General features: G+C 70.3%; 5 protein-coding genes across 12 annotated transcripts; 2 read left to right on the top strand and 3 right to left on the bottom strand.

Moving 5' to 3' along the window:
- The first annotated feature begins 6 nt into the window (after nucleotides 1-6).
- On the top strand, nucleotides 7-4,864 carry ITGB7 (integrin subunit beta 7). Its single transcript, XM_037374690.1, has 11 exons — nucleotides 7-135; nucleotides 306-547; nucleotides 1,369-1,527; nucleotides 1,603-1,698; nucleotides 1,769-1,858; nucleotides 1,948-2,097; nucleotides 2,481-2,668; nucleotides 3,000-3,211; nucleotides 4,005-4,227; nucleotides 4,634-4,770; nucleotides 4,860-4,864. Exons 1-11 carry the CDS (start codon nucleotides 51-53, stop codon nucleotides 4,862-4,864), a joined length of 1,587 nt encoding a protein of 528 aa, XP_037230587.1. The 5' UTR covers nucleotides 7-50.
- Nucleotides 4,865-7,638: 2,774 nt separating this feature from the next.
- ZNF740 (zinc finger protein 740) lies at nucleotides 7,639-11,637 on the bottom strand. Of its 4 annotated transcripts, none has more exons than XM_037374696.1 (8): nucleotides 11,510-11,637; nucleotides 10,354-10,727; nucleotides 9,773-9,904; nucleotides 9,037-9,123; nucleotides 8,865-8,936; nucleotides 8,605-8,728; nucleotides 8,402-8,520; nucleotides 7,639-8,317 (listed from the first exon to the last, which is right to left on the bottom strand). In XM_037374696.1, exons 2-8 carry the CDS (start codon nucleotides 10,360-10,362, stop codon nucleotides 8,228-8,230), a joined length of 633 nt encoding a protein of 210 aa, XP_037230593.1. In that variant the 5' UTR covers nucleotides 10,363-10,727; nucleotides 11,510-11,637; the 3' UTR covers nucleotides 7,639-8,227. The 4 variants fall into 4 exon arrangements, with proteins under 4 accessions (XP_037230593.1, XP_037230592.1, XP_037230595.1 ...); XM_037374695.1 differs by having other exon boundaries at nucleotides 10,510-10,727; XM_037374698.1 differs by lacking the exon at nucleotides 8,865-8,936.
- Nucleotides 11,638-11,761: 124 nt separating this feature from the next.
- On the top strand, nucleotides 11,762-16,202 carry CSAD (cysteine sulfinic acid decarboxylase). 3 transcript variants are annotated; one of them, XM_037374699.1, is made up of 15 exons: nucleotides 11,763-11,891; nucleotides 12,356-12,760; nucleotides 12,854-12,980; nucleotides 13,608-13,698; nucleotides 13,832-13,938; nucleotides 14,062-14,177; nucleotides 14,266-14,345; nucleotides 14,451-14,505; nucleotides 14,585-14,701; nucleotides 14,812-14,876; nucleotides 15,005-15,086; nucleotides 15,172-15,371; nucleotides 15,440-15,491; nucleotides 15,667-15,756; nucleotides 15,841-16,202. In XM_037374699.1, exons 1-15 carry the CDS (start codon nucleotides 11,853-11,855, stop codon nucleotides 16,012-16,014), a joined length of 1,800 nt encoding a protein of 599 aa, XP_037230596.1. In that variant the 5' UTR covers nucleotides 11,763-11,852; the 3' UTR covers nucleotides 16,015-16,202. The 3 variants fall into 3 exon arrangements, with proteins under 3 accessions (XP_037230598.1, XP_037230596.1, XP_037230597.1); XM_037374700.1 differs by lacking the exon at nucleotides 15,667-15,756; XM_037374701.1 differs by lacking the exons at nucleotides 15,172-15,371; nucleotides 15,667-15,756 and having other exon boundaries at nucleotides 11,762-11,891.
- LOC119141995 lies at nucleotides 16,179-17,758 on the bottom strand. 3 transcript variants are annotated; one of them, XM_037374702.1, is made up of 2 exons: nucleotides 17,647-17,758; nucleotides 16,179-17,251 (listed from the first exon to the last, which is right to left on the bottom strand). In XM_037374702.1, the coding sequence occupies exon 2, from the start codon at nucleotides 16,926-16,928 to the stop codon at nucleotides 16,275-16,277; it is 654 nt and encodes a 217-aa protein (XP_037230599.1). In that variant the 5' UTR covers nucleotides 16,929-17,251; nucleotides 17,647-17,758; the 3' UTR covers nucleotides 16,179-16,274. The 3 variants fall into 3 exon arrangements, with proteins under 3 accessions (XP_037230599.1, XP_037230600.1, XP_037230601.1); XM_037374703.1 differs by having other exon boundaries at nucleotides 16,179-17,042; XM_037374704.1 differs by having other exon boundaries at nucleotides 16,179-16,967.
- A 333-nt stretch (nucleotides 17,759-18,091) lies between these two features.
- IGFBP6 (insulin like growth factor binding protein 6) lies at nucleotides 18,092-19,583 on the bottom strand. The gene is made up of 4 exons (XM_037374691.1): nucleotides 19,551-19,583; nucleotides 19,000-19,179; nucleotides 18,801-18,920; nucleotides 18,092-18,233 (listed from the first exon to the last, which is right to left on the bottom strand). Exons 1-4 carry the CDS (start codon nucleotides 19,581-19,583, stop codon nucleotides 18,120-18,122), a joined length of 447 nt encoding a protein of 148 aa, XP_037230588.1. The 3' UTR covers nucleotides 18,092-18,119.
- Between the last annotated feature and the right edge of the window lie 1,473 nt (nucleotides 19,584-21,056).

The following is a 21,056-nucleotide window of genomic DNA, read 5'->3' as shown; positions in this document are numbered from 1 at the left end:
CGCCGGGGCTCCCGGTGGATCTCTACTACCTGACGGATCTCTCCTACTCCATGCGGGATGACCTGGCCTCCCTGCGCCGGCTGGGCAGCGACCTGCTGGGCGCCCTGCGCAACGTCACCCCCTCCGTCCGCATCGGTGGGTGCACGCCGGGGGTCCCGGGTGGGGACCGCAGAACCCCCCAGACCCCCCCAGCACCCCCAGCACCCCGCTTCATCATCCCCCCTCCATCCACATCGGTGGGTGCACACCGGGGGGCCTGGGGGGTGGGACCCCAGCCCCCCACTTCATCACCCCCCCCCCCCCAGGTTTTGGCTCCTTCGTGGACAAGCCGGTGCTGCCCTATGCCAGCACGGTGCCCTGGCGGCTGCGCAACCCCTGCCCCGGGCGGGGGGAGCCCTGCGCCCCCCCCGCTGCCTTCCGCCACGTGCTGCCCCTCACCCCCGACGCTGGCGCCTTCGCCGCGCATGTTGCCCGCCAGCATGTCTCTGCCAACATGGACGCGCCCGAGGGTGGCTTCGACGCCATGCTGCAGGTGGCCGTCTGCCAGGTGGGGCGCGGGGCACAAGGCCCTCGTGCAAGAGTGCGCACGATCGTGGGGGCGAGCGTGCCAGAGCGCGTGCCAGCCCGCTGTGAGGGAGCCTGTGCACGTGGGTGCGTGTGAGACCGTGTACAAGCGTGTGTGTGCAAGCGAGAGCACATGTGTGAGTGCATGCATGCAAGAGCATGTGTGTGTGTGCAAGCGCGTGCATGCAAGCAAGAGCATGTGCATGCAAGCAAGGGTGTGTGTACACAAGCAAGAGCATGTACTAGCATGTACATGCATGCAAGAGCATGTGTGTGCAAGTGTGCATGCATGCAGGAGTGTATGTGTGCAAACAAGAGTGTGTGTGTACGCAACCAAAAGCATGTACAAGCATGTGCACCCGTGCAAGAGCATGTTTGTGTGTGCAAGCAAGAGCATGTGTGTGCACGTGTGTGTGCGTGCAAGCAAGAGCATGTGCAAGTATGTGTGTGCGTGCAAGCAAGAGCATGTGTGTATGTGTGTGTGCGTGCAAGCAAGAGCATGTGCAAGTATGCGTGTGCGTGCAAGCAAGAGCATGTGTGTGCGCACACAAGAGCATGTGCAAAGTGTGCATGCAAGTGAGAGCACGTGCACGTGTGTGCACATGCATGTGAGCAAGAGCACGTGTGCTGTGTGCAGGCGTGCATGCCTGCCAGAGCACATGTGAGCGCACCTGGATGCAAATCCTTGTGCAAGAGCGCGCACAAGTGCGGCGACAGGCAAAGCCCTGTGCACGCCCGCACACCTGCAGCACACACCCGCGTGTGCGAGCCCCTGTGTGCCCCATCCCCCCCATTGCCCCCCAGGACCGCATCGGGTGGCGCCTGGGCACCCGCCTGCTGCTGGTGGCCTCGGACGACACGTTCCACACGGCGGGGGACGGCAAACTGGGGGGCATCGTCGCCCCCAGCGACACCCGCTGCCACCTCGACGCCAGCGGCGTCTACACCAAAAGCCACCTCTACGTACGTCCCCGGGCGGGGCGGGGGGGCTGGTTTTATTTGGGGGGGGGCATCCATCACCCTGCCCCCCCCCCCCAGGACTACCCCTCGGTGGGGCACTTGGCCCAGGTGCTCTCGGCTGCCAACATCCAGCCCATCTTTGCCGTGACGGCTCCCACCCTGCCCGTCTACCAGGTAGGTGGGGTGGGGGGTGGGGGGTGGGCGCTGGGGGGTCGCGCCTCCCCCCCAGCCTGTCCCTGCGCAGGAGCTGAGCCGCCTGATCCCCCGCTCCGTGGTGGCGGAGCTGCGCGATGACTCCAGCAACGTGGTGCAGCTCATCGCCGACGCCTACAATGTGAGGGGGGGGCGTGGGGTGCTGGGGACCCCCCAGTGGGGTGGGTGGGAGGTACTGACACCCATGGGTGACACCCCCCCCCCCCCCAGAGCCTGTCGTCCACGGTGGAGCTGCAGCACTCGCCGCTGCCCCCCGGCATCAGCATCACCTACGAATCCCACTGTGGGGACCCCCCCGGGACCCCCCCCGCCCCCCAGCTCCCCAGAGGCTTCTGCACCGGGGTCGGAGTCAACCAGGAGGTGGGGGGACGCTGGGGGGCTCTAGGGGGGCATGGACACAGGTGTGGGGGGACATTGGGGGGATCTAGGGGGACATGGGAGGCACGTGGGGGGCACGGGACCAGGTTGGGGGGGCACCAGGCAGGGATGGGGGGGCTGGGTCAAGCAGGGCTGGCATGGGGGGGGGGGGGTCCCCCAGGGGGTGGCAGGGCGGGCACGGGGTGTCCCAAGGGGTGGCAGAGCCCCCTGGCTACACCCAGCCCCAGGGACCGATCCTGCACCCACCCATGGCCCCTTGTCCCGCGCGTCCCCGTGTCCAGCCCGCCGGTGCCCCCCTATGGGTGCTCCCCTGCGCCGTGGGTGCCCCTGTGGGTGCCCCCGTGCCATCGGTGTCCCCAATGCAGGTGACCTTCACGGTGCGGGTGCGGGCGGGTGCCTGCCTGGGGTCCCCGCAGCGGGTGGTGCTGCGGGTGCTGGGCTTCTCGGAGGAGCTGAGCCTGGAGCTCAGCACCCTCTGCGCGTGCCCCTGCGCCCACCGCCAGCCCCGGACCCCCCTCTGCCACGGCGGCGCCCTCGACTGCGGGGTCTGCAGGTAGCGGGGGGGGGGGCTTCTAGGGGGTGGGGGCTGTGGGGCAGGGTGGAGGTCTGAGGGGTGGGATGTGGCATAAGGACATGGGCTGGGGGCCCAGGGGCAGAATGGGGGGTCCGTGGGTTGTGTTGGGGGTCTGAGAGGTGGGATGGGGTGTAAGGAGGTGGGTGGGTGGGTCTGTGGGATGGGGTGGGGGGTCCGTGGGTTGTGTCGGGGGTCTGAGGAGGGCATGGGGGGGAAGGAGGTGGGTAGGGGGCCCATGGGGTGGATTGGGGGTCTGTGGGATGGGGGAGGGTCTCTGTGGGACTGACCCTGGCTGACCGCCCCCCCCCAGGTGCCCAGCGGGCCGCCAGGGCCGTCGGTGTGAGTGCGAGGGGGCGGCGGAGGCGGCGGGGGGCTGCCGCCCCCCCAACAGCACGGGCCCCCCCTGCAGCGGGAGGGGCCGCTGCGTCTGCGGGGCCTGCGAGTGCCCCCCCGGGCTGAGCGGGACCCTCTGCCAGTGCGACAGCAGCGCCTGCGAGCGCCACCGGGGGCTGCCCTGCGGAGGTGGGGGGGACGGACACGGGGGGGCCATTTGCCCGTCCTTGGGGTTCCCATCCCTGGGGGGGTCCCCTCCCCACGGCATGTCCCCGTGTGGGTCCCATCCCTGTCCTCAGGGGTCCCATCCCCGCTGCGTGTCCCACGGGGGTCCCGTCCTCATCACTGGTCCCTGTCCCCACGGGTCCCGTCCCCATCCCGGCTCCCATCCCCACGGGGGTCCCATCCCCACGGGGGTCCTATCCCCATCGCAGGCCCCTGTCCCCATGGGTTGTGTCCCACGGGGGTCCTGTCCCCATCACTGGTCCCTGTCCCCACGGGTCATGTCCCACGGATCCCATCCCCACTGCCCACCCCGCGGGTCCCATCCTGGGGGGGTCCCACATCCCCACTGCCCACCCCGCGGGTCCCATCCTGGGGGGGTCCCACATCCCCACTGCCCACCCCGCGGGTCCCATCCTGGGGGGGTCCCACATCCCCACTGCCCACCCCGCGGGTCCCATCCTGCGGGGGTCCCGTCCCCACTGCCCACCCCGCGGGTCCCATCCCGGGGGGGTCCCGTCCCCACTGCCCACCCCGCGGGTCCCATCCCGGGGGGGTCCCACATCCCCACTGCCCACCCCGCGGGTCCCATCCTGGGGGGGTCCCACATCCCCACTGCCCACCCCGCGGGTCCCATCCTGGGGGGGTCCCACATCCCCACTGCCCACCCCGCGGGTCCCATTCCAGGGGGTCCTGTCCCCATGCCCACCCCGGGCCCCAGTGGGGCTGGGGCGGGGGGTGACGGGGGTGCCCCCCCCAGGCCCGCAGCGGGGCGAGTGCGTGTGCGGGAGGTGCCGCTGCCGCCCGGGCTTCGGGGGCCGCGGGTGCGGGTGCCGCCTGGGCGGGGGGGGCTGCCTGCGGGGGGGCCGCGAGTGCGGCGGCCACGGGCGCTGCATCTGTGGGACCTGTCTGTGCCAGCCCGGCTACGTGGGACCCCTGTGCGCCCACTGCCCCTCCTGCCGCCCCCGCTGCCAGCGCCTGCGGTGAGCCTGGGGGGCACGGGGGGGGGGGGGCGGGGCGGCATGGTGTGGGGACATCGGACTGGGATGGGGACGTGGGATGGAGACTGGGACCAGGGTTGGGATTGGGATGGGGACATGGGATGTGGTGGGGACATGGGACAGTGGCCAGGTGGGGATGAGACAAGGTGATGGGATGGGGGACACAGGCGCAGGGAGGACAGGGGGGCTGGGGCCATGGGGACAGGGATGTGGGACACCCGGGGGGCCATGGGGACAGGGAGGGGGCCGGGGGGGCCATGAGGCCAGGAAGGGGGCTGGGGGGCCATGGAGGTGGCTGGGGGGGGCATGGGGACAGGAGAGGTCTGGGAAGGCTGTGGAGGGGGCTGGGGGGCCGCAGGGGGCCCTGACAGGGGCCGGGGGTCCCCAGGGACTGCGCCGACTGCGGCGCCTTCGGGCGGGGGCCGCTGGGGGGGAACTGCAGCCGGGCCTGTGGCCGCATCAGCACCCGCCTGCTGCCCCCCCCCCCGGGCCCGCACGCCTGGTGCCGGGAGAAGACCCAGGACGGCCGCATCCTCCTCTTCCTCATCGAGGGGGGGGGCGAGGAGGAGGAGGAGGAGGTGGGGGAGGTGACGCTGACCGTCTGGGCTGAGGAGGGTGAGTGCGAGGGGACCCCGGGGACCCCCATGCCCCCGCCCCCGTCCCCGGGGTGCTGTGTCCCCAGGGACCCTCTGCCCGGGTGTCCCTGCACCCTACAGGACCCCACAGTGGGGGGGGTTGTCCTTGCACCCATGGGACCCCCACGCCCAAGGGCCCCATGTACCTGGGGGGGGGGGGTCCCTGCACCAACAGAACCCAGTGGGTGGGGGGGGTTTCTTGCATCCATGGGACCCTGAGGCCTGAGGGGGGGTGTCCCTGCATCCCAGGCTCCTGTGGTTGGGTGGGGGGTGTCCCTGCACCCCTGGGACCCTGTGGGACCTTGTGGCTGAGGGGGTTCCTCGCACCCCTGGGACCCCGTGGCTGGGTGGGGGGTTCCTCGCACCCCTGGGACCCCGTGGCTGGGTGGGGGGGTTCCTCGCACCCCTGGGACCCCGTGGCTGGGTGGGGGGTTCCTCGCACCCCTGGGACCCCGTGGCTGGGTGGGGGGGTTCCTCGCACCCCTGGGACCCCGTGGCTGGGTGGGGGGGTTCCTCGCACCCCTGGGACCCCGTGGCTGGGTGGGGGGTTCCTCGCACCCCTGGGACCCCGTGGCTGGGTGGGGGGTTCCTCGCACCCCTGGGACCCCGTGGCTGGGTGGGGGGGTTCCTCGCACCCCTGGGACCCCGTGGCTGGGTGGGGGGGTTCCTCGCACCCCTGGGACCCCGTGGCTGGGTGGGGGGGTTTCCCCGTGGCTGAGGGGGTTCCCCCTGCCCCTGCCCTGGCTGATGGGGGGCGCAGGGGGGGCGCAGAGCGTGGTGGTGCTGGCGGCCGCGCTGGGGGGGCCGGGGGTGCTGGCGCTGCTGGTGCTGCTGGTGCTGCTGGTGCTGTGCCGGGGCCGCCGCCCCCTGCCGCAGCGTGACCACTGGGACCAGGTGAGACCCCACAGAACCCCCCGCTCCTTGAATGCCCCCCCCCCCCCCCCGAGCCGGGCCCACCCGTCACCCCCATGTACTCCCCCCCCCAGAACAGCCCCCTGTTCAGGAGTGCCACCACCACCGCCGCCAACCCCAGCTACCTGCCCCCCGAGGGGACACCGGGGACATCCTGAAGCCACCCGTGCAGCACTGACCCCACTGTGTCCCCAGGGACCCCCGTCCATCCCCAGGGACCCCCCCCACCCCATCCCCAAGGACCCCTTCATCCCCAGGGACCCCCGTCCCACCCCCAGGGACCCCTGTCCCCAGGATTGATCCCCCTCCATCCCCAGGGACCATCCCATTCCCCAGGGACCACCCCCATCCCCGGGGACTCCCCCCCATCCCCGGGGACCCCATTGGAAAGACCCTCAATAAAAGGAGCTGCCGGTCCCCAAGGTGTGACACTGTCCCTTCCCTTCACTGGTGGGTCCTGGCGGGGGGGATGCAGCCCCCAGCCAGATCCAGCCCCCCCCCCCCTCGCCCCCTCACCTGTTAAGAAGCAGAACCCGGGTTAGAAAAAGAAAAAACCCGACGAGTTTTTATTTAAATAAATTCTAAAGGCCTGGGGAAGGGGGGGGTGGGAGATGGGGGGGGGGGAGATGGGGGGGTGGGGTGGGACACGAGCTAGGAACGGCTTAGAAAAAACTACGGTCTAAAAGTGATGCAGGGGCCGCCCCCTGCCCCCCCCCCGCCCCGGGGCCGCCCCCTGCCCCCCCTTTCCCCCCTTCCCCCCTAGCAAAATAACTATATTCAACCCCCCCACCCCCCCCCCCCAAAAAAAAACAACAAAAAAACCACCCCAACAAATGAAGCCAGGGGGTTGGGGGGAGCAGAGGGGGGGCCCCTGCGCCCACCTCCCCGGGTGGGGGGGCCGGGGGGGTCTGAGTGCGGCTGCTGCACTTTTGCCCCGGCAGCGCAGACGGTAAAACCGCGGCGCTGCCGGTTGCGGCCCCGGTTTCGCTCCCGGTTTCAGTCACCTCCCCCCACCCCCCCCCGGCTTTCCCACGCTGGGGCAGGGCCCCCCCAGCCCCCAAAACCCGCCAGGGCCCCCCCAAGTCCTGGCCAGAGGTGAAAGGTCGGCGGGGACTCAGTTTGGGGGACTCAGTCACTGCCGGGGGCTGCCAGAGCAGAAGCTCTTGTGGCATTGCCGGGGGAGTCCCCGAAAATGGGGGGGGACGGTCCTCCCACCCACTGGGGTGTCCCGACTGGCAGAGACAGCACAACGCCCCCCCCCCCGCCCCCCCGGCCGTGCTCGGTACACACCCCGGCTCCTGGCAGTGCCAGAACGATGAGCTGGGGGCGGGGGTTGGGGGGGGACAGCCCAATTCAGCCCCCTATCCCCCACCCCCCAGTGCGGGAGCACTTGGCATCCGGGACCTGCTGGCAGCGCAGTCTGTGCTTGGGGGGGGTCGTGGAAGGAGCTGGGGGGGCTGCCAGGCACTGCTGGCACCCCCAGCACTGTCCCCAGAGAGCCTGGCTCTTCTCTGCCCTACCCCCCCCCCCCCCCCCCCCCGAGATGCGGCTGGGGGCGAGCAGGTGTGACCCCCCCCCCGCAGGGAGGAGGGCTGGGGGGGTGTCTCTCCATGGCCACTCCTCACCCCCCCCAGGAAGCTCCAGGGCTGCTCAGGTTGAGGGTCTTCCCTCAGCATCGGGGTTTTCCGGCCAACGGCCCCATTTTTGGGTGATGCTCCGGCTCGCTTTGCCCCCCCCCCCCCGGCGATGTGTCACAGCCCCGGGCCCCCCCACAGCTGGGGGTGGAGGTGAGCGCAGGCAGCGCGTGCGGAACGGAGCAGAAAACCAAAAAACCAAACCAAAAAAAAAAAACCAAAACAGATGAAGAAACTTGCAAGGAAAAGGGAAGTGCTGCAGAGCTTGCCACCAGGACAAGCCCCCCCCCCGCGGGGCCGAGCCCCCCCGGCTGCCGCCTTGCCAGCGCTCAGTTTTCCTTTTTCTTCTCAAAAATAGAGCCGAGGGGTTAGAGACAAGTTCCTCCCTGCGAGACCCTCCTACCTGAGAGCCGAGTGCCTGCGCAAGCCCGTCCGGCGGCCGAAAGGAAGCGCTCGGGGCTCCAAGCCTTTCCTGAGAGGGGGGGGCAGGACTTGGGGATCAAACTGGGGGGGGTGGTAAAAGAAAGCGGTGGCAGGTGTGTAGGCAGCTGCCTGCGGCTCCTGCCGGGCAGGGGGAGGGTTTTCCAGATCATCTTCCGAGTTATGTACAGTGCCAGCGGCTGGAAGTCCAGCGAGTGGCCGGCTCTTCCCAGTCCCCGTGGCAGGGAGCTGGAACGGGGCTGAGAACCCAAGAGAGGAGAAGGAGGAAGAGGAGGAAGGGAGGGGGGAGGAAGGAAAAACGACCACCCCCGGAGCTGCCTTCAGCGTTCCCGGCCGGCGCCGGGGGGCTCAGCTCGGCTCCTAGAGCAGCAGCTGCGACTCGGGGGTCTTGGTTTGGCAACCTTGGCACATTCGTTTGTGTCTCAGCAGCCGGTCTGTCCTGGAGAAGCTCTGCAGGAGATGGGGGGGGGGTTATGAGCCCTGGGGGGGGGTCCCCGCCGCCCCCCGACCTGCCCGGACCCCCGCGGGCGGTACCTGCATGCAGCGCTCGCACTGGTAGGGTTTCTCCCCGCTGTGGACGCGCTTGTGACGCTCCAGGTGGTATTTCTGGATGAAGCGCATGTCGCACATGTCGCACTCGAAGGGCTTCTCGCCTGGGGAGGGGGGGGGGGACGGGACACGCGCCATCAGGGGGGGTTAATTAGGGCGCCCCCGTGCTCATTAGAGGGAGGTGTTACCGGTGTGGATGAGGATGTGCCTCTTGAGGTGGTAGCTGCTGCGGAAGGCGCCGAAGCAGTGCTCGCAGATGAAGTTTTTGGGGATCCTCAGCTGGAAGGAGCCGTTCTGCTCGATCACCACCATCTGCGGAGCAGAGACCCCCCGTCAGCGCGGGGGGGGGGGGGGATCCTCCCCCCAGAGCCCCCCCCCGGCCGTCCTGCGCCTGCCGGAGTTTGGGAAATCTTCCTCCTCCTCCTCCTCCTCCTCCACGGCGGCAAACCTGGCTGCCGAGGCAGGATCCTCTCCGGGAGGAGCAGCTGGGTCCCTCGGCGCCGGCCACCCGCTTGCGGCGCTGGCACGGGGAGGGAGGGCTGGGTCAGTCGCGCCCGCTCCTGCCCCGGGACCCCCCCCCAGCGCCCCCCGCCCTGGGAAATCGGGGCCCCACGACCTGCCTTTTTAATGGACTTCTTGGGCTGCGACGCCTCAGCCGTCTCCTCCTCCTTGCGGCTGCGGGATTTCTCGCCGTCCTGACGGAGAGCCTCCAAAAAATCAGATTAGAGGGGAAAGTGATGTTAAAGGAGGGGAAAATCGAGGTTGGGGAGGGGGCAGAACTTGTAAGGAGGAAAAACTGGATTAAAGGAGGAAAAATCAAATCTCGGGGGGAAAAAAATCGAATCACAGGAGGAAAATTGAAACACAAGAGGAGAAAATCAAATCAAAGGAGAAAAAATGAAATCACGAGAGGAAAAAATTGAACCGAAGGAATAAGAACTGAAGAGAAGAAGAAAAAAGCTGAGTTAAAAGAGAAAAACTGAATTAAAGGAGGGAAAACTGAATTAAACAAGGAAAAATCAAAATCAACTGAAAAAAAAATTAAGTGAGGAAAAGATTGAATCAAAGGAGGAAAAAGTTAGTTAATCAAGGAAAAAACAAATTGAATGAGGAAAAAAATCAAATTAAAGGAGGAAAAAGTTAAAATGAAGGAAAATGTGAATTAGAGGAGGAAAACGTCGAATTAGAGGAGTAAAGACTCAAATTAAAGGAAGAAAATGTCAAATTAAAGGAGGAAAAGACAGATTAAAATAGGAGAAAGTCAAACTAAAGGAGGAGAACGTCAAGGGGAAGGAGGAGAAGCCCAGAGCGCGGCCCAGCACCCCCCCCCATCTCCCTGGCGGGGAGCGGCCGTACCAGCACGTCGGGGCTGCTCCCCCTCTCCCTGCTCTCGCCCTGTTTCGAGCTCTGCTTCGGCATCATCTTCTTGCTGGCCACGGTCGGCACCAGGCAGACGCCGGAGAGGCCCTCGCAGGCCAGGAGACTCGCCTGCGGAGAGCGGGGAGAGGCGGCCCAGCTGCAGCGCCGCCGCACCGCCTCACCCCCCCGGCCCCTCAAACGAACCAAAACCAAAAAGCAAACCCTTGCCGGGGGACAGAGACCGGACGCCTTCGACCGAGCGGTAAAATTAGGGGGGGAGGGGGGGGAGGCACGAGACCACCCCCCCCACCCAAAACCCCCTTTTCCGTGAGGCCCGCCGAGGACCTAATGGCTAACGGGAGAGTTCGGGCGAGCCCTGGAACAGCGGCCGGGAAAAACTCCGCTGGCTCCGGAAAGGACCCGGGACGGGGAGGGTGGTGGGGTGATGGGGGGGGGGGCCCGCACCGGCACCCACCGCCCCAGCAGGGAGGGAGCTGCCGGGCCGAGCGCTCTCCCCCCCCGACACGCTTCTCGGCTTCGGATCTTGGGGTACGGGTGGGAAAAGTGGGGCTCATTACCTGAGCCATCTTGTGTCTGTCTGTCTGTCCTCAACAAACGGATTGTAACAATTCTTTAGCCTTAATTCTCGCCCAGGAAAAGAATTTTTTTAACGGTTAGAAAGGTGGGTTCAGTTAATCATTTTTTTTTTTTTTTTTGCCGGGCTCGTCCAGTACCCTCCACTTTGCTGACATCTTTGCCCCGGTGCCGCGGGTGCCGTGAGGCGCTTCCTCCTCAACCCCGGGGGGGGCTGGCAGGGTTAGGCAGGGTTAGGCAGGACGGGCAGCTGCCCGCAAGGCTTCTTCTTAGAGAGGGGACATCTCCCCCCGCCGCCCCAGGGCGGGAGCCGGCTCCCCACGGGGACAACTCTGCTGCTGCTGCTGCTGGTCTTCGCCTGCGGGGAGGGAGGGGACAGTTATGGGGGGGGGGGGGGGGGGGGGGGGGCCTGTGGGGTGGGGGGACCCAGCTCTGAGGTGGGGGGGGTCCCTGTCCATGCTCAGCCCCAGCCGGATGCCCCATGGGGGTAACGTGGGCGCAGGGGTGGGTGGCAGGTGACAGGGTGGGGGGTGACCTGGTGGGGGTGGGGGTGGGGCTGCTGCTGCTGGGGGGGGGGGGGGCAAAGGGGGTGCCGGGGGGGGCTCAGGAGGCGTCCCCCGGTGCCGTGATGGTCCTGGGGGGGAGGGTGGGGGGGTTGGGGGAGTGTCCCAGGGCAGGATGACGTGTCGGGGGTGGGGGCGGGGATGATCCGGGGGGGTCCCCGGGGGTGCGGTAGGGGGTGTCCCAAGTGTGGGGGGACGCGGGGAGGGGGAGCCGGGTGTGCGTAAGGGGTGTCCCAGAGCGGGGCGACACGTGGGGTCCCGGGAGGGTCACACGGGGGGGTGGGGACGGGGTCACAGCGGGGTCACAGCGGGGTGACCCCGCTGGGGGAGGGGCCGCGCCTCCCGGTGCGGGTGCCCCGCGCCTGCGCGCTGGGCTCGCCCCGTTATCGCCCCCGCCGCCCCTCCGTCCCCCCTCCCCCCCTCCCGGTGCCCCCGGTGGGGCGGGGCTGAGGCGGCGGCGCGCGCGGACGGGCCCGGGGAGGTGCGCGGGCGGCCCCCGCGGTGCCGGGCCGGGCCGTGCCGGGCCGCACCCCCCCCCACCGGCGCTCCGTGCCGGCGGGAAGGGGCGGGTCCGTACCTGCCGCGGCCCCTCCGCGCTCCGCTCCGCGCCGCCCGCCGCACCGACAAGTTTACAAACAGCCGCGGCCCCAGCGCCCCCCCTTCCTCGGCCGCCGCCGCCGACCCGGAACCGGAAGCCCCCGCCCGCGGGGCCGGCAGGGAGCGGCGGGGCGCGCCGCGCATGCGCAGTGCTGCCCCGACACCGCCCGCTGCGGCGCCATCTTGGGGCCGGGCTGTTACCGGGGCAACGGGGGCAGCGGGGGCGGCGCGGCCTGCTCCGGCGGGGGGCCCGAGCCCCAGCCCCCCGCACCCCGGGCGGCTTCCTGCCCCTTCCCGCCCCCGGCCAGGGGGGCGCCGCCGTTATGGCCCCCCCCCGTTACTGCTCCCTGTCTCCCCCCGCGGTAGGCCCCGCCCGCCCCCCTGGCCCCGGGGGGCGTTTCATCCAGCGCACCCCCCTCGGGGGTCCCCATCCCCCTGTGGCTCCCCTGGCGGGGTGGTCCCCTCCTCCCCCTGTCCCCCCCCTTCCTTATTGCCCACCTGGGGCTGTGCCTGCCCCTCCCCGTGGCATCAGGCGTGGCTGGGGGGGGCACACAGGGTCTCCCCGGCCCCCCTCGCTGCTGGGGACAGGCCAGGCCCCGGCCCCGTGCTCCCCCCCGGCTGGGTGGCCCTGGCACTGTGGGGGTGGCCGTGCTGGGTCACCTCCCTCGCTGTCCCCCAGTGGGCCAAAGCCACCCGCGGGCAGCCCAGCGCTCTCGGTGGGGGGGGTGGGACGGGGGGCCCAGACCCCCACACTGGGCTGCGCGGGCAGGGGACATGCGCCGGGGTGGCCGCTCTCCGCTGACTCCTTCCCTCCCTCTTCCTGCAGCTCCCTGGAGAGACGGACCCCGGCCCACCACCCCTGCCTGGCTCTGAGACCCCCCCGGGGTGGGGGCACCACTTCGGGGAAGCCCCCCCCCCCCAGCGCGCCTTTAAGAGTCACTCTTCACAGCCGTGTACTTTGTCCCCTGTCCCTCTGCGACGACGTGGCCGAGAGGAGAATCCCAGCCTGGCGAAAGCGAGCCGGGGCACCTCGTCCCGATCCGGTGCAGGGCGGGAAGGCCGGGGGTCCCCGCGGCACGTGGCCGAGCGGGCCGGGACTGGCGGGATGGCGGACAGCAGCTGGCTGGAGCATCCCGGCCTGGATAAAGCAGCTGGGGAGGAATTCCTGCGAGAAGCCTTCCAGGTCCTGCTGGATGAAGCCGTGCGGAAGGGGACAGATGTGACCGAGAAGGTGGGTGAGACCCGGGGCCCCGCAGCGGGGCGGTGGGGACGGGGTGGGGGTCCCTGCCTGGCCAGGGCCAAATCCTGCCCCCCCTCCCTGTAGGTCTGTGACTGGAAGGAGCCCCAGGAGCTGCGGGAGCTGCTGGACCTGGAGCTGCGGAGCAGCGGGGAGCCACCGGAGAGGCTGCTGGAGCGCTGCCGGGACGTCATCCATTACAGCGTCAAAACCTGTGAGCACCGCTGCTCCCAGTTCAGCCCCAGCTGGTCCCCATTTGTACCCAGCTGGCCCCAGTTTGGCTCCAGCTGGTCCCCATTTGTCCCAGCTGCTTCTGGTTCAGCCCAGCTGGTCCCTGTTCAGCCCCAGTTGCCCGTGGTTCATTCCAGCTGGTCTCTGTTCAGTCCCAGCTGCTCCCAGCTTGGCCCCAGCTGGTCCCAGTTTAGCAGGCATCAGCCAGGTGCAAGGCTGTCTCCCCAGCCAGTCACTGTCACAGCTCTGGGCATGTCCCCACTCGTGTCCCCGTCACACACCTGGATCCAGGCATGTCCCCACTTGTGTCCCCGTCACACACCTGGATCCAGGCATGTCCCCACTTGTGTCCCTGTCACACACCTGAGTCCAGGCATGTCCCCACTCGTGTCCCCATCACACACCCAGGTCCAGGCTGGCCCTGCTTGCCCCCCTGACCCACACACAGCTCCAGAGGTGGCCCTGCTCCCTCAGATGACGGTTGCCCCCTCATGGCAGTGTCCTCAGGGCCCCAGAGCCCCCGTGGTGACAGGGGTCCTGTGCGGAGGGGGCTGACAGTGTCGTGCCTGACACCCTACCCTGACACTGCCCCCATCTTGCCCCCCCCCAGGTCACCCTCGCTTCTGCAACCAGCTCTTCTCCGGCCTGGACCACCACGCGCTGGCGGGACGCCTGATCACCGAGGCCCTCAACACCAGCCAGTATGTGCCTGAAAACAAGGAGGGGGTGGCCCTAAGTGGGGGTGTTCGGGGTGCTGAGGCTGCGGGGAGCCTGGAGGAGGGGTGGGGAGCGGTGCCAGCTGGGCCCCCCCACGGGTGCTGTGTCCCCCTGTAGATACACGTACGAGATCGCCCCGGTGTTCGTGCTGATGGAGGAGGTGGTGCTGGCCAAGCTGCGGGAGCTGGTGGGCTGGAGCAGCGGCGACGGCATCTTCTCCCCAGGTACCCCCATCCTTCCTGGCCCCGCTGAGGGCTTGCCCTGTCCCCGTCCCCACCTGTGACCCCCCTCGGTGGTGGCGTGTCACCCTCCCCGGCTGTGATGCGGGTGTCCCTGTCCCCTGGCAGGAGGCTCCATCTCCAACATGTACGCCATGAACGTGGCGCGCTTCCACCGCTTCCCGGAGAGCCGGCTGAAGGGCAGCTGGGCCCTGCCGCGCCTGGCCCTCTTCGCCTCCCGGGAGGTGCGGAGTGGGGGCTGCCAGCCCTGCGGCGGGATGGGGGCTGCGGTCAGCCCCCCCCCAGCCCGACCCCTGTCTTCTCCCCGCTCAGAGCCACTACTCCATCCAGAAAGGTGCCGCGTTCCTGGGCATTGGCACCGACAACGTCCACCTGGTCAGCACCAACGAGAGGTGGGTGGGCCCCCACCCCAGCCCTGGGTGGGCCCCCACCCCAGCCCTGCTCCCCCCACCCCAGCCCTGCTCCCCCCACCACCTCTTTTCCCTCCCATCCCTCAGGGGGAAGATGATCCCCGAGGAGCTGGAGAAGGAGATCCAGAGAGCGAAAGCTGAGGTGAGGTGGGGTGGGGGATAGAGGGGGGTGTCCACAGGGTGCCCCCCCTGCCCCATCCCAGTGTCCCCGTCCCCCGCAGGGTGCCGAGCCGTTCTTTGTCTGTGCCACCTGCGGCACCACCGTCCTGGGCGCCTTCGACCCGCTGGGCAGCATTGCCGACATCTGCCAGCGCCACGGCCTCTGGTTCCACGTGGACGTGAGTAACTGGGGGGGTGGATCTGGGGCTGGGGGGGGACACGTGCATCCCCTTGGGACCCCCCCCTTCCCACCAGCGCTGGCTCTGGCACCGCTGTCCCTGCCCAGCAGGCAGCCTGGGGCGGCAGCGCCCTGCTCTCCAGCAAACACAGGCACCTCCTGGCTGGCATCGAGAGGTGAGTAACCCCCCCGGCTCTGAGCTCCCCCCAAAACGGGCTCAAAACTCCCCGTTTAAGGACTCAGGACCCCCCTCTCCCCATGCTGGTGGCTCACCACCCCCCCACAAAACTCCCCTCTCCCGCAGAGCCGACTCGGTGGCCTGGAACCCCCACAAGATGCTGACGGTGGGTTTGCAGTGTTCGGCCTTCCTGCTCCGTGACACCTCCGTAGGTCCTGCAGCCCCTTCCCCTCCGTGGGTCTGCCCCGCGGCACCCCCCACACTGGCAGGGGGGTCACTGTCGTCTCCCCCAGGGCCTCCTCCAGCGCTGCCACGGTGCCGGCGCCACGTATCTCTTCCAACCCGATAAATTTTACGATGTCACCTACGACATGGGGGACAAGACCCCGCAGTGCGGCCGGCGGGTGGATTGCCTCAAGCTCTGGCTCCTCTGGAAAGCTGCCGGCACCGAGGGGCTGGCGCGGCGCGTCGAGCGGGCCTTCGCCTGCACCCAGTGAGCGCCGGGATGTGGGGCGTGCTGCGGGACCCCCCCCAGGGCCTCACACTCTCCTTCCTCCCCAGATACCTGGCCGAGGAGGTGAAGAGGAGGGATGGCTTCCAGCTGGTGCTGGAGGTACGGCCGGTCTCTGCTGTCAGCCAAACCGTGGCTGGGGGGCTGGGTTTTGTGTCTGTTCCCCCCTCAATAACACCCCGCGGCAGCGCTTTAAATTCTGGGGTGGTCCCAAAATGGGGGTGGGGGGCAAACCGGTGTCCCCACCGGGGTCTGGCATTTGGTCTTCCTCCCACAGCCTGAGTTCATCAACCTCTGCTTCTGGTTCGTGCCCCCCAGCCTGCGGGGCAGGGAGGGCTCCCCCGATTACTGGCCCAGGTTGGGGAAGGTGAGCGTGGCAGCCGGCTGTTCCCTTCCCCCAAATCCCGCCCCCCCGCAGCCCCCCGGTGACGGTGTCTCCCCCCCGGTGCAGGTGGCTCCTGTCATCAAGGAACGGATGATGAGGAAGGGGTCCATGATGGTGGGCTACCAGCCCCACGGCACCAAAGTCAACTTCTTCCGACAGATCGTCACCAACCCTGCCGTCACCAAGGACGACCTGGATTTCTTCCTGGATGAGATCGAGAGGCTGGGATGGGATCTGTGAGGACCCCGGGGGGGCTGCAAGCCCCCTCCCCTCCACGCAGGGCCCTCCCCAGCCCCAAGGAAGAGCAGAGCCTGGTTTTCCTCCCAGCTCCTACATCCCACCTTTAAACTTGGAGTAGAGGCGGGAAGGGCTTGGCGCCCGACCCCAAGAACACGCCACGCAGGTGGAATAAAAACTTTTTACTGGTCCCTTTTTGGTATTAAAAGCCCCCAGAAAGGCGGGGGGAATGTGGGCAGGAACAGGCAGCCCTCGCGCTTCCCTCAGTCCCCCTGGAAGCTCTGGAGCAGGTCGAGCACCTCGGGATCCAGGCTGGCGTGGGCCAGGCAGGCGTGGAGCCGCGGGGCCGTGGCCTCCTGCTTCTCCCGCCGCCGCCACTCCCGCAGCATGTGGAAGCTCTGCATGACGGCACTGCGGGGATTGTCCTCCTGGATCTGGTCCAGGAGGCTCCTCTCCAGCCCCAGGCAGCCGATTCCCACCTCCTGCCATTCTCTCCCCAGTTTCTGGGCTATCTGGATCAGATCCTTCTCCGTCAAACGACGAGGGCGCGCGGCCACTGGGGAAGATGTGGCCACCAGGGAAGATGCAGCCACCGGCAGCGAGACGGGCCGACATCCCGCGGCTGATGGAGCAGCGTTGTGCCCCCCGGCCTGCCCGGGGGTCTCGTCCTCAGCACCGGGGAGCTGGTGGAGCTGGATGAGGTCGTGGCGGGAGATCTGGCGGAGGAGGTCGGCGGCCAGGTGCAGCGCCTGCCCCGGGAAGCGCTGGAGCAGGATGCTGCAGAGGTCGGGGCGCGTGGCGGGGCGCAGCAGCCCCAGCGGCAGCCGCTCCTCCAGCAGGTACTTGAAGGTCTGGAACTGCTCCTCTGTCAGCGCCTGCTGCAGTGCCAGCAGCGTGCGGCGCTCAGCCCCCGACATCGTGCCGGGGGGACAGGGGCTGCGGGGGGACAGGTCACCCTGCCTCCCACTGGGGGGGATGACACGGGTCACCCTGTGCCCCTGGGGTGCCAGGTCACTGTGCCCCCCAGGGTGCTGGGGGAGATGGGTCACCCTGTGTCCTCCGGGGTGTGGGGGGACGGGTCACCCTGTACCCCTGGGGTGTGTGGGGGGATGGGTCCCCCTGTGTCCCCAGGGTGCTGGGGGAGATGGGTCCCCCTGTGTCCTCCGGGGTGTGGGGGGACGGGTCACCCTGTGTCCCCAGAGGTGCCAGGGGGCTGTGTCACCCTGTGCCCATTGGGATACTGGGGGGAAACGGGTCACCCTGTGCCCCCCAGGCTGCCGTGGGGCTGGGTGACGCCGATGCCACCCCATTCTCCCAACCCACCGAGGGGCTCAGTCCCACCAGTGTCCCCACTGATGCCACCCCCAGCCCCACTGCGGGGGCTGGTGCCCCCCAACCTGCCAGGGGGCCAGACCCCCTGGGTGCCCCCCATCAGCCCAGATCCCCCCGGTTCCCCCCCCCCCCCCCCGCCATGGAGCTGGTTCTCCGCCGCCCCCCCCCCGGTCCCCCCCACGCGGGCGGATCCGCTCGGTGCCCCCGCCCCCCCGCAAGGGGGCCAGATCCCCCCCGATCCCCCCGGTGCCCCACCAAGGCCGGATCCCGCCCGAGCCCCCCGGCGCCCCCCGCGCCCCTCACCGCGCTCCGCTCAGTCGGTGCCGCGGGGGGCGTGGCTGCCGACTCCCGCCAGGAAGCCGGGGCGGGGCTTGGGCAGGACGGGGCTTGTGAGGCGCGGCCGGGGCTGGGCTTGGTGGGACATGGGGGCGGAGCAAGGTGTGGTGGGGCGGGGCGGGGCGGTCTTGGTCAGGGGGCGGGGCTTATAGGTCGAGATTATTGCTCAGAGGGCGGGGCTTCAGGGAAAGGGGCGGGGCTGGGGCAATTCCGGGGGGGGGCGCAGCTCCGGGGTAGTTTTGGGGTGTGTGGGCAGCTCGGGGGGGCAGCTGGGGGTCTGGGGGCAGTTCTGGGGTGCGGGGGGGGCATTTGGGGGTCTGGGGGGTCCAGTGAGCCCCTAAGTGCAGCAGTGGAGGGGGGGCTGAGCCCACTTTTGGGGTCCCCCCCAGACAGAAGCAGCGGAGCCCCGATCCCCACGTGACGCTGTATTTCAGGGTCCCTCAGGTGGGGGGGCAGCGGGGGGCGCCCCCCTGCCCCTCGGTGCCCGCCAGCGGGTGCCCCCTCCGGTCCACGCACCAGCACTGCCCGCGCTTCGGCCCCTGGGAGGCCCGGCACTGTGGGGGGGGGCGCGTTCAGGGGGGGCGGGGGGGGCCTGCCCATCGGAGATCCCCCCCGGAGAAACTGAGGCACGGGGGGGGGGGAGGGCGGGCAAACTGGGAGAAACCGAGACATGGGGGGGCCCTGGGATGTTTAACCCCCCCTCCATGCAGACCACCCCACAATGAAGCTGGGGGGGGGGGGGGGCGCGGACCCTCCAGCCACCGAGACACCCCCCCCCGGGGAAACTGAGGCACGGGGGGGGGGGGGGGCAAACCAGCTTCACGGTCAGGGGAAACTGAGGCACGAGGGGGCTGGGATATTGGGGACCCCCCACCCTGGGGAACCAGCACGGGGAGACCCTGGGATCCTCACACCCCCCCCCGGTCCCCCCCCCCAATAAACGGATTCATGGGGGGGGGCCTCCAAGCCCACCCCACACAGGGAAACTGAGGCACAACAAGTCCCTGCCTCCCGCCGCCCCCAGGGCTGCTCTGCCGGAGCCCCCACCCGCCCCACGGGGCTGGGGGGGGGGCCGGGGCCGCTTCCCTCCCCCCGAGCCACCCCCCCCGGTCCACCCCCACCTGCTTGGGGCGGTAGAAGCCGCGGGTGTCGCAGTTGGGGAGGAAGAGGGCGGCAGCGCTGCGGAACAGCCCGGCCCGCAGCTCCTGCAGGACGGCGGCCAAGTGCCCCCGGCACGGGGCCTGCGGGGGGGTCCCGGGGGGGCCGCCCCCCCGGACCCCCCCCCCCCCCAAACCCGGTACCACCCTCCCAGGCACCCACCGTGTCCAGCTCCTCCGTGCCGTCAGCCGGGGGGGGGCCGGGGGGCGGCGTGGCGGGGGCTCCCTCCTGCGGGCTGTCCCCTGGGGGGGGCAGGGCTGAGCCTGTGTCCCCCCCTCCAAAAAAAAATCCCAGCGCAGACCCGCCCCGCCGCCACCGGGGGGCGCCCCAGCCGCCCGAGATCTGGGGGTCCCCGCCGGCCCCCCTCCCCGGAGTTGAGGATCCCCCCTGATACGGGGGGCCCGCCCCCCCGGGCTATTGGCCCCCCCCCCCTCCAGCTCCCCCCGCACGATATGGGGGTCCCCTCCGCCTCCCCCGGACGCGGGGGTCCCCCCGGCCCCCCTCCCATTTCTCATTCCCCGCCCTCCCCCGGGCACCCCCGTTCCCCCGCGTGGGGGACCCCCAACCCGCCCCACGGACACCGGGACCCCCCCCCGCCGGGACCCGTTTCCCCCCGCCGGCTCCGTCCCGCGTGACCCGGAGATACGGGGGGGCTCCTGGTCACTCCTCGAGGATCCGGGACCCCCCCGGTGCTCCCCCGCCGGGCTCCTCACGGGGACCCGCTTGCCCCGGTGCCCCCCATCCATCCCGGGCAGCCCCCCCGCTCCCTCCCCCGGTGCCCCCGTCTCTGTCCCGCTCCCTCCCCGGGTCTCCCTCGGTGCCCTCGTCCCTTCTCGGTCCTCCCCTGTCCCTGCCCCGGGCAGCCGCCGGTGCCTCCCGCCCGGTCCTGGTTTCTCCCCGGTGCCCCCATCCCTTCCCCGGGCAGCACCCCGGACCCTCCCCGGTGCCCCGGTCCCTGCCCGCTCTCTCTTCGGTGCCCCCATCCCTGCCCCGGGCAGATCGTCGGTGTCTCTCCCGGTGTTCCCGGTGCCCCGGTCGCTCCCCCGCGCCCCCGTCCCTGCCCCGAGCAGCCCCCCGGTGCCCCCCTCCGTGTCCCGGTGCCCCCCTCCGTGCTTCCCCCCCCTGTGCCCCTCCCCCCTGCCCATCTCCGGTGCCCCCTCCGGTGCTCCCGGTGCCCCCTTCCCTGCCCCGGGCAGCCCTCTGCTGCCCTCACCCGCGTTTCGGTGCCCCCCTCCGTGCCCCCTCCGTGCCCCCACCGCGATGCCCACCCCGGTGACACCCCCCCCGTGCCCATCCCCGATGCCCCCCCCCTCGATGCCCCCTTCCCTGCCCCGGGCAGCCCCCCGTTGCCCCCCGTCCCCTCTCACCCGCGGGACCGGCGGTGGCGGGCGGGGGGCGCGGGGGGCGGCACAACCCGGTGCCCCGCAGCAGCGCGCGGAGCGGCGCGCGCTCCCCGGGCCGGGGGCTGCAGCGGAGCCCGCGGGCGCAGCCCGGCGTGTAAACCCCGCACGGCTCCCCGGGGCCGCGGGGAGCGCCCCCCCCCGCGCCCCCCGCCGCCCCCGGCCCCCCCCCCCGGGCCCCCCCCCGTCCCCAGCGCCAGCAGCGCCGGCAGCAGCCACCAGCCCGCCCGCATGGCGGCCCCGGCCCCGGCCCCGCCGCCCCCTTAAGTAACGGCGGCCCCCCCGCCCCCCCCCCCCAGGTGCCCCCGGCCTAGGGGGGGCAACGGGGAGGCAACTGGGGGGGGGGGGGGCATCGGGCTCGCGCTTCCTGGGCTTCGGTCCCAGCCTGGGGCCCCCGGGACCTGCAACCGTGGCACCTCCGCCCGGCCCCGGGACCCCCAGCCCGGGACCCCCAGCCCGGCTGCCCCAGCCTGCGACCCCCATTCCGGCCCCCCGGGACCCCCAGCTCGGGACCCCTATCCCGCCCCCCCCACCCCGCCCCCCATCCCTGCCCCCCCAGCCTGAGACCCCCAGCCCGGACCTCCCTGGAAACCTCCTCCCGGCCCCCTGGGACAACCACCCCTCCCCATGACACCCCCCCGGTCCCCCCCATCCCTGCCCCCCCCGGTCCCCCCTGGCTGTCCCCGCTTCCACCCCCCCGGTGCCCCCAGGCCAGCTGCAGTCCTCCCAGTACAAAGCCCCAGTGCCCCCAGTATGTTCCCCAGTGCACACTCCACTATCGCCTAGCAGAGCAGCCCAGTGCCCCCAGTGCCCAGCCCC

Source organism: Falco rusticolus, unplaced genomic scaffold (genome assembly GCF_015220075.1).
Source record: "Falco rusticolus isolate bFalRus1 unplaced genomic scaffold, bFalRus1.pri scaffold_134_arrow_ctg1, whole genome shotgun sequence".
Lineage (NCBI taxonomy): Eukaryota > Metazoa > Chordata > Aves > Falconiformes > Falconidae > Falco > Falco rusticolus.
Note: the sequence above shows the minus strand (reverse complement) of the source record. Positions and strands in the feature narration are given on the sequence as shown.

Bases quoted from the DNA above. Each gene is read 5' to 3' on its own strand.
- ZNF740 (XM_037374695.1), bottom strand. The intron at 9,124-9,772 runs GTACGGCCGCTC...GATTTTTTGGAG, and splicing joins GGAGCAGCCCCGACGTGCTG to GCTCTCCGTCAGGACGGCGA. The intron at 8,521-8,604 runs GTAACACCTCCC...CCCCCTCCCCAG, and splicing joins GCACATCCTCATCCACACCG to GCGAGAAGCCCTTCGAGTGC.
- CSAD (XM_037374699.1), top strand. From the start codon at position 11,853: ATGGCCCCCCCCCGTTACTGCTCCCTGTCTCCCCCCGCG. The intron at 14,178-14,265 runs GTGCGGAGTGGG...CTCCCCGCTCAG, and splicing joins CCCTCTTCGCCTCCCGGGAG to AGCCACTACTCCATCCAGAA. The intron at 15,492-15,666 runs GTACGGCCGGTC...TTCCTCCCACAG, and splicing joins GCTTCCAGCTGGTGCTGGAG to CCTGAGTTCATCAACCTCTG.
- ITGB7 (XM_037374690.1), top strand. From the start codon at position 51: ATGCGGGATGACCTGGCCTCCCTGCGCCGGCTGGGCAGCGACCTGCTG. The intron at 2,098-2,480 runs GTGGGGGGACGC...TCCCCAATGCAG, and splicing joins GGGTCGGAGTCAACCAGGAG to GTGACCTTCACGGTGCGGGT. The intron at 3,212-4,004 runs GTGGGGGGGACG...TGCCCCCCCCAG, and splicing joins CCGGGGGCTGCCCTGCGGAG to GCCCGCAGCGGGGCGAGTGC.
- IGFBP6 (XM_037374691.1), bottom strand. From the start codon at position 19,583: ATGGATGGGGGGCACCGGGGCAAGCGGGTCCCC. The intron at 18,921-18,999 runs GTGGGTGCCTGG...ACCCCCCCGCAG, and splicing joins GCACGGAGGAGCTGGACACG to GCCCCGTGCCGGGGGCACTT. The intron at 18,234-18,800 runs GTGGGGGTGGAC...CCCCCCCCACAG, and splicing joins GCTTCTACCGCCCCAAGCAG to TGCCGGGCCTCCCAGGGGCC.
- LOC119141995 (XM_037374702.1), bottom strand. From the start codon at position 16,928: ATGTCGGGGGCTGAGCGCCGCACGCTGCTGGCACTGCAGCAGGCGCTG.